Here is a 9,536-nt window from a genome sequence, read left to right on the forward strand (position 1 = left end):
CTTTCCTGGGCACCAAACATGAACAGACCCTCCATGAGTCAAAATTAGTTCTTCAATAACTTCCTACTCTGGGTATACCCCTTCTACAACCTGAGGACACAGTATCCAACTCTGTTTTTTTTTTTTTTTTTGAGACAGAGCCTCCAGCTGTCCCCCCGGGTAGAGTGCCATAGCATCACAGCTCACAGCAACCTCCAACTCTTGGGCCAAGCAAGTCTCCTGCCTCCACCTCCCAAGTAGCTGGGACCACAGGTGCCCGCCACAACGCCGGGCTATTTTTTGGTTGCAGCCGTCATTGTTGTTTGGCGGGCCCAGGTTGGATTTGAACCCGCCACCTTAGGTGTCTGTGGCTGGCGCCTTAGCCACTTGAGCCACAGGTGCAGAGCCCAGTATCCAACTCTGAAGGAAGGCATGTTCAAGATGATATCTTACAAAGACCAGGTCCTGGCTCAGCTCCTATAGCTCAAGCAGCTAGGGCGCCAGCCACATACACCATAGCTGGCGGGTTTGAATCCAGACTGTGGCCTGCCAAACAACAATGACAACTACAACTGAAAAATAGCTGGGCGTCGTGGTGGGTGCCTGTAGTCCCAGCTACTTGGGAGGCTGAGGCAAGAGAATCGCTTAAGCCTAGGAATTGGAGGTTGCTGTGACCTGTGAGGCCACGGCACTCTACCCAGGGCAATAGCTTGAGGCTCTGTCTCAAAAAAAAAAAAAAAAAAGACCAAGTCCTCACCAGATAGTGAACCTGCTGGAGCATCCTCCAGAAATTTGCATAGCAGCATGAATGGATCAGGACAACTACAAAAACAGATTTTCTACTGTACATAATTAATATTGCTAGGAAAGCTTTACTATGTCTCATCTGTCACCAACACAATCCTGGTCAAATTACAAAGGTGGGACAGGGCCAAAAACCTAAACCTCAGGGCCCCCAGGGAATATCTTTAAACTGGATGTAACAAAACTGTTCTTTAAAGTGGGTTTAGACCAGAGTATTTCTCGGCCATTGTTTACTCTTGGGATGAACTAAATCCTTTCCTTGACAGAGAACAATTCTAACAGTGACAAAAATTGCTTTATTTTGTGTTTGCAACCTGGAGAATTCTGATGTCTCTCTCTGATGATTGAGACTCTTGTTTTATTTGGCCTATTTCTAAACAGTTTTGCAAATCTTTGCTACTTAGTAAGAAATTTCATTGTCCATATCATCCCCAATCATCAGGCAAGGTAGAACAAACATAATTCTAAAAATCAAATTAGTAAAACTCTCAGAGATTCTATGCTGCCCTGCTCTCAAACTCCTGGCTTCAAGTAACCCTCCTGCCTTGGCCTCCCAAAGTGCTAGGATTACAGGTGTAAGCCACTATACCTGGCTTCATAAAATTAAGTACATTGACTAGAACTCTCTATCTGTTGAGATTGGGGATGAGATCTATTCTCTTGGCTTAATTTGGATAATCTTGGCTTCTGGCTAAGAAACGGATCATAAACTCAGAGGATAATTCTTTACATATTTGTGTAGCATGGTGCAGATGTTTCTAATACAATAGAATAGGAAAATAATACTTTCACAACTTCCCCCAGATACTCAATATACTACTGTGAGATATCCCAATTGGAGGTGATGGTATGGACTAATCACACTCCCAAATGCTAATGGCTTATCTTTCAGCTCAGAGTAAAGAATGACTACCAAGAAAAACCCTGGTATGTGAAACCATCTATAATTACACAGTTTATTATCTTCATTAGCTTAACATTATTATTCCATTGTCTTTTGTCAGTACACTTTGTCAATACTATTCTATAAAACATTTTTCCTTAAAGATAATGATTGTAACTAATCTTATTGTTCATTCTAGAAGCTTCTGGAAAGAGCCATCAACTCTGAAAAGAAAGTATCAAAAGATAGTTTACATACCAAGGTGCTCAGAACCCCTTGCCTTGCTTTGTATATCAATCTGAAAGGATTATACCAGGATTCTTATCCAATTCTAGTCAAGCCCCACATTAAAAAGATCTGCTTTAAACCAAACTTCAAAATCTCATAAATATCTTGACTTTGCCCTTGCATTTCTGAGACTTTGAGTCTGAGAGTAAGATGTTGTTAAAGTTGTACTCTTTTTTACGATAATATCCTTTGTTGTCAATGGTTATTTTGATAATATTTTAAGGAGCTAAAGAAAAGTTACACCTGGGAGGCGCCTGTGGCTCAAAAGGGTAGGGCGCCAGCCCCATATGCTGGAGGTGGTGGGTTCAAACCCAGCCCTGGCCAAAAACTGTAGGAAAAAAAAAAAAAAAGAAAAGTTACCTCTGAATTTGACAAAAGGGTAACTCAATTCTAGATAAGCTCCATTACATTCTAACATTTGTCCCTTCTCTAGGATCCACTGATCTTCTGTGCTGACAAATATACACACATACTATATATATATATATATGTATGTGTGTAAATTTATATGTTTAAATATATGTTTATATTTAAAAAGAAGTTGATTTTAGATTTTTTTATGTTGGCTGCATTTTGGAAATATATTCCTCGAGGGAAGTTATTAGTAAATAATTAGTAAATAAGTAAAAAAATGAGTAAAGCAAATGGAATAGTAGGGGTATTCAAGAAGGATTAATCACCTTGAGTGGGGGGAACTCAGAGGAATCATATTTGAATTGAGTCTTGAAGGATAAGTAAAAGTTCTCCAGGAAAACAATGGAATGAATAGTTTATGCAAGGAGAAAAGGTTCAAAGGAATAGAGGAAAGATGTAGCATTGAGAGAATGGAGAAGCGCTAATAGGTTCTGTATGATTGTAGTATGGTAGTACACAGCAAAGGAAGACAAAAATAGTCTAAATAAGCAATGGGGTACTGAAGTTAAGAAGTTCAAAGGTAGAACAGCTCAAAAACTTAATATATTGAAAGCTGAAGGTGATGAAAGGGTCCTGGGTATGGCTATGGGCAGGAGTATGAGTTTATCAAAGTGGTATTGAGAGGAAAGACCATAAACATAAAAGTCACAGAACTATGAGGCTGTGATGTTGGATGGGTTATCAGGTTATAAGGACCATCTACATGATTATTTTATCCTAAGAAAACATGATCAGAAAAACTTGAGCCATTATGAAGTGATGATAGCTAACAAGCCAGTAAGAACACAACTGAAATGAAAGACAGTTCTAATATTGTGCACAAAGATCCATGATAGATGTGAAAGAAGGTTCAAAGGGAACTGTTCTCAATGAGAAATGATTTTTGTTCCTAATCACCATATCACTATCAGTGACTTATCATCATTTCAGGATTAACAATAAATGGGAACTACATCATAAAATATCATTTTCAAGTTCACTTATCTCTATTGTTTTATTTCAGTGAACATTCAATCATCTCTCCACTAACCCTTAGGTTTCTTGACTTTAGGTCCCTGGTAAGGTATTATAGGAATTTACATCTCTTACTACTGAAGAGCCCCCCTCAGATTCACATGTCTATTGAAGGTTATGGAAATTTGTAATATAACCATGTCTGTTTACATTTTTTAAAAAATATAATTCTAATACAATGGTCTTGGCCAAATAGTTGCAGTATGCTTGTCTGAGGGTTTTGAGCTAAGATAACAAATTTATAACACAGAAATAAATGGAAAATTTTACAGTAGAAAAAAACCATGGATTTTTACCTATTTGAAGTTCTTCAACTACTTTCTGATTGTTAAATAATACTGACATTTTACTGGAAATATAAATCATCCCATTTACTGAAACTCCTAGTGGGTATCCAGTAGACCTGTTTCAGTATGGTTTTCCTGTACTACTACTCTTGATAAAGATCAGGAAGAGGATGGGATGATGTCATTAGGCTATCAAGTTACAGAGAATAATAATAAAATACTTAGCATTTATGCAGTACTTTTCTCTTAGGATCCCAAAGTTTTTAAGGCACAACTTTCAAAATGATATCATTTCAAATATGCAGGTGAGAAAAAGCTTTTTATAGTTATTTTTTATAAGATAGAAAAAGGAAAAGGAATACACAAAATTAAATGACTTCCAAGTTAAGGCTATTAGTGCTTAAACTAAAAAATAAAATTGAGGATTGTTTACCCTGGTTCAGGGCTCTATCTTTTAAAACAAAATGTATGTGAAGTTAAGACCTCTCAGGAATTTATAGTCACAAAAATATAGTACCCTCTCAGGAATCACATTTTTTTAAAGTTAGCCTCCTTTAATGAATTTACATTATTATTTTTTCAATTAGTCTGTTTTTAAATACTTCAGGCAATGGGGTAATTAAAGAGAGTCTTAATCAAAGAGAAGGCTCATTCCTGCTAAGACTGAATTGAAGTTTTGTTCTCAGCTTGAAAAATAATAGATTAAGGGAAATATTCTTTAATATATTGAAATTAATATTTTTAGAGAATGAAAGCCTTAATATTCATATTCTTGGTGTAAACTTTACCCACTGCTTTTCTGTATTTTTTCACCAAAATGTCACTTTTAGCTTCACATTCTGATGAACCATAAGCTCTACTTCAGTATCCCACCTAAAATGATAAAACACTTACTGGCTCTGAGAATGTTCTCCTTGCTGCTGCACCTGGACTGGACCTGCAGAGAGAGCATAAACTCAGTAATTTAGGGCTCATAACATGGAATACCACAGATGCAAATTTAATGGGCAAGCTCCTGAGGTCTAGGAGCAAAGGCTTTACATATCTCATGTCACAAAAAATGTTACATTTGTTTCATATAGTTTTTATTCATCCTTCCCTTATTTTAAAGAAAGAACTGACAACCAGAAAAAAACTGGGGTACCATATTGTAAATAGGGCAGAGATAAACCAAAGGCAATTTTTTATTTATTTGTATTTGAAATCAGAAAAAAATTCAAGTTGCTGTATATTCACTTGTAAATATAAATGCTTAATACTAAGGCATTTAGGATATTTTTTGACTATAATAATGAAATTCAAGTAAAACTTGTATTCAAGTATTCCATTTTAATCTTTTGAAAGATACATATGTTAATGAGGGGAAAACAGAAATCCTCACATATAACATTTACCCATAATTCTAATATCCTTTGTTGTTCATTGATTATATTATTATGTTAATAATAATTTATTATAGTTATATTAATTATGAAAGATGCTTCTGTTGAAAATCAAGGAAATTGAATTCATTCATTTACCAGTTCTTAGGTATCTATATAATTTATTAGTCAGAAATCCTTATGCTTTGATTCAAAAGTTTAGGTCAGAGTAAACATTTGTTAAATATTGTAAAACTATTGCATTCAGGGGCCCTTCTGGATGGCATTTATGTGTTAATTTCAAAGGAAATTGTGTTTTAGCTCTACACCTCTTCTTCCCATATCCCAGCAGCTTGCCCCAAATGGAGATATACACAACAAAGTAAGTTCTATAGTTAAACACAATCTACTATTATAATGAAACAACTTATGAAAAGAATGTTGCAACTTAGGGTGGGTTATGGTTGTCCTTCCCTGAAATAAACAATTGTTAATGTTTAAATAAAAACAACAATAAAAAAAGGTCACAAACAAACACACAAGAAAAAAAAAGCACACACACACCAAAAAAAAAAAAAAAAAAAAAGAGAGAAATAATTCCAAATGTTATAGTTATTCTCCTTTGGCCCAGACTGTTTAGCTAGTTCTCAATGCACTAGAATCTAGAATGAAGAAGCTAATCTGGAAGAACGTATTCTTATATTCTTTTACTCAAGAGTCTTATTGAAGAACAAATCTGGACCAAATGGGAAAGAAATTAATGACTGATTAAAGAAAACAATATAGGGAAGAAGTCACGAGAATAATGAAAAGAAAAAGACGCGAGAGAGGTTCAAGGGAGTAAATCTAGACAATAGAAAAGAAAGTATGGGCTTATAGAAGGGGACAATGTGTAAATGCAGAATGATCTGCTATTTCTATTGAAAATTCATACCAAGAGGGTAAGAATGACCAATGAACTTGCTGCAAAATAAATAAGCAAGTTGGCATACTATGGAATGAAAATAAGTAAGTACACCACTATAGCCTTATAGAAGAAAAGAAACACAGACTAATAGACAAATTAATAGACAAGCTTAATAAAGAGAGAAACTACTTTGTAAAAAGTGATTCAAGGAACACAAGAGAAAGCTAAAAGAGTGAGAGAAAACTCTGGGAGAGAAAGAAAAGAAAGGAGGAAATGTTAAAAGACAAAAAACAGTTTATAGAAGTCAAATGGAAGTTAAGAAAGTCTTCGACAAGATGTAAAAACAGAAGGAGCCCAAACCCATAGCGCAAAGCAATGTTTGCGAATGGAAAGTAGCTCCTTTGATCAGTAATAGTTACTCTTAAGTCGTAGCCTCTATTCCTCCAGAGTTCATCTTTAAGCCCTTCCAATCTAGAGTGGAGCTAGTGTATGGATAGAAACAAGAGATTTACAATGAACAGAGCAGTTCAGATGAGTAATTCAAATTGTCTCATAAAATGTTCCATAAGATTTATATAATATCTATTATATACATCATATAATGTATATAATGGAAATGCTGGTGAAGGACTAGCAGGCCCCAGAAAAACAAACCCCCAAAACAAAAATCCAAGCCTAAACCAAACCAACAAAATACCCACTCCCCTTCCCTAGGTGGCTTAAAAATTAACAACAACAAAAAATCATTCATAACATGAATTGAATAATAAAAAAACCCAACAAACCCAGTGCTGCTTTGTGGCACCTCAGTTTAGAACTAGATATTTCAAAAAGCTTAGGAGGAGAAATTTGGATGAAAACAAGTCAATTCCCTGAACTTAAACACTTATCAAGGTTAACAAATTGCTTACAGTTATATAATCGATGTTTTTTCATTTCCATTACATTGGCTTTTTGAGCCAGATCTGGGGAAAATCACTTCTAAAATCGATGATTATAAGCATTTCTTTTTTAATTTAATGATATTGAACATATGTATAAAAAACCACTGAGGAAAATAAATTTAAAAAAACTTTACGATTTATGCATGTGGTAAATGACCCTCTTTCTTGCACTGTGAACTGGTCATCTTCATACTTTTACTTAATTTAATAAAATCTTAATATAAAGTTCTAATGACAAACAACTATATTCTCATACATATGGACCATAAAGATGGTAACACAGCTCTGTCTCAACTTTCATTGTTTGTTGTTTTTCCCCTTATTTTACACTGGCTTTACTCACTGAGAAAAAAAGGAAAATATGGAAAATAAAAATAGAACTGAGATTTTGAAGTTTGGTACAGTGGCTCACACCAGTAATCCTACCACTTTGGGAGCAGAGGCAAGGAGGACTACATGAGGCCAGGAGTTTAGGACCAGCCTAAGCAAGAGTGAGACCCTGTTTCTATACAAAATAGAAAAATTAGCTGGTGAATAAAGTTTAAATTAAAAAAAAAAGAAGAAAAATTAGCTGGGAGTGGTGGCACATGCCTATAGTTCCAGCTACTTGGGAGGCTAAGGCAGGAGGATATCTTGAGCTCAGCCAGGAGTCTGAGGTTGCAACAAGGTATGATGATGCCACTGCACTCTAGCCAGGGTAAGAGAGCAAGACCCTGTCTCAAAACAAATAAAGAAACCAAAAACTGAGATTTTAGGCTAATACAAATTTGTCAAGAATTAAAAATGAAGGGCATAGTATCAAATTACCTACTATTCCATCATGTTCTTTTACTACAATTAATATTTGATTTTATGGTATTGACAACTAGAATAAAAACTGAAAAAACATGTAGAAACAGTATATTATATTAAAGTCAATGGAAGAAATAAAAAACACAAGGGATTTATTGAAAACATAGGGATTCATTTACTAATCAAGACTGCTTTGTGACATCAAATAATTCATTTCCACATGTGTTTACAGGCGTAGTATAATTTTTGCTGAAGATCACATTGTTCATTGAGAAATCTTAAGATAAAAAACAGAACGGAAGGATAGCACATAATAAATGGTAAGGAACAAAAGTGGAAATGCCTTAAAAAAAGCTGAGAAAATTTTAACAAACACAATCTTTAGATATGGTTAGAGAAATCACTTACCTTATGCTTAGTCATAACAAGAATAGCACAGTGTTTAAAGTCAGCTCTTCATTATGGGAGGTACAATTGAAAGCCATAGGTTATAATAACATGAATTGCTACACAGAAATGAAGACTTTTTCAGCCCAACATGAAAAGCTAACTCTTATGGGAAAACATTTCAACTCAGTTTAATGCAACATGAAGAACATTTGAGGGTGTAAACATTGAAACACACCAAAACACATGACTCTCACACCAAGAAGAGAGAGTTGGCCCAATCTCTCAGGACACAGAAGATTCATTCTGTGACCATAATTTGTGACATAGAAGGGAAGGCACATCACTCTAACAGTGAGTGAAAGACACATGCACAATGGATAAGTATCCATTTATCTCCCACCCCTCACCCCCCTCATACATACACAGGCCCACTAAGATACAGGGACAGAATGTAGTGCCAAGCTGTTATGAAGAAAGCAGGACACACAGAAGCGCAGCAGTGGTCATGTGATTTGAGAGGTGTTCTTCCCTTAAACCATCCCATCACCATGCTTAGTTTAAAGAAGCCAGGAAAATATCCCCTTTCAATGCTGCAGTAGCTACGAGCCCCCAGCTTGAAGCTAGTGTGTGGAATTTTGATCACCGTTCCCTGCGATGTCAGGGGCTCTCCAGTGGAAGCCAGATGTATAACACCAGTTACTGGGGTACAAATGTGTGAATAAGAAACATCCTTTCCCTTCTGCATTTCACAGAAGTGAGGGAGGAGGGAAATAAATAAAACCCATGTTAAGGATAGGCTCATAATAATATAAGAATGTATAAATGTTAAAATGGAATTACATTTGACTATAGATTAACACAAATCAGATTTCATAAAAACTCCCTGTATTTTGCTGCTCACCAGGCTAATTTGCATTCTTTTTCTTGTAAATACTATACAGTGTGGCTCATATTGAAAAATTAGGAGCGACTGGTCACATGGGGTCAAAGTCAAGAATAAAAAAAGTCATCTTCTTTGATGGACATTAAAAAAACTATTTTTAGCTTGATTTTACTAGACATTAATCACATTTTAAGTTAGAAATTAAGCTTCTGTATATTTGCTTACTTATGAAATCCTATGATTAAGAAAGATATAATTTAAATTTTAATATTTTTACATTGTTAAAAGCAAAAATAAGACTATCTTTTTAAAAACTAAGTTTCCTATGTGTTTTTCTCTACTATTAATAAAACTTATTTAACATGGGCTGTTTCTATCAATTATGAGATGATATGAACTCACAAAAAATTCAACTTTGTTTTCCTGTCATTGATGACAATAGTTAAATTCATCTCTTTTATTCTTTTTGTATAACTTTTAATTTATGAGTGGAACTCCAATTTAGTTAGCAGATTTCTAACTGTTCAAAGATCATGTACTTGTGTTACCATTTTTCTTTCTCTCATTTTATTCTTTTTTTTTTTTTTTTT

At 34.8% G+C, this 9,536-nt stretch overlaps 1 protein-coding gene across 4 annotated transcripts in view; it reads right to left on the reverse strand.

Moving 5' to 3' along the window:
• The window catches only part of GPHN (gephyrin), a 642,655-nt gene that overhangs the window by 146,084 nt on the left and 487,035 nt on the right, over positions 1-9,536 (reverse strand). For all 4 annotated transcript variants that reach the window (XM_023517593.1, XM_023517595.1, XM_023517592.1 and 1 more), the window contains one exon: positions 4,564-4,606. In XM_023517593.1, the coding sequence (XP_023373361.1) occupies positions 4,564-4,606 (43 nt within the window). The remainder of the gene's footprint in view (positions 1-4,563; positions 4,607-9,536) is intronic.

Source organism: Otolemur garnettii, unplaced genomic scaffold, assembly GCF_000181295.1.
Source record: "Otolemur garnettii isolate 467f Iridium unplaced genomic scaffold, OtoGar3 scaffold00115, whole genome shotgun sequence".
NCBI lineage: Eukaryota > Metazoa > Chordata > Mammalia > Primates > Galagidae > Otolemur > Otolemur garnettii.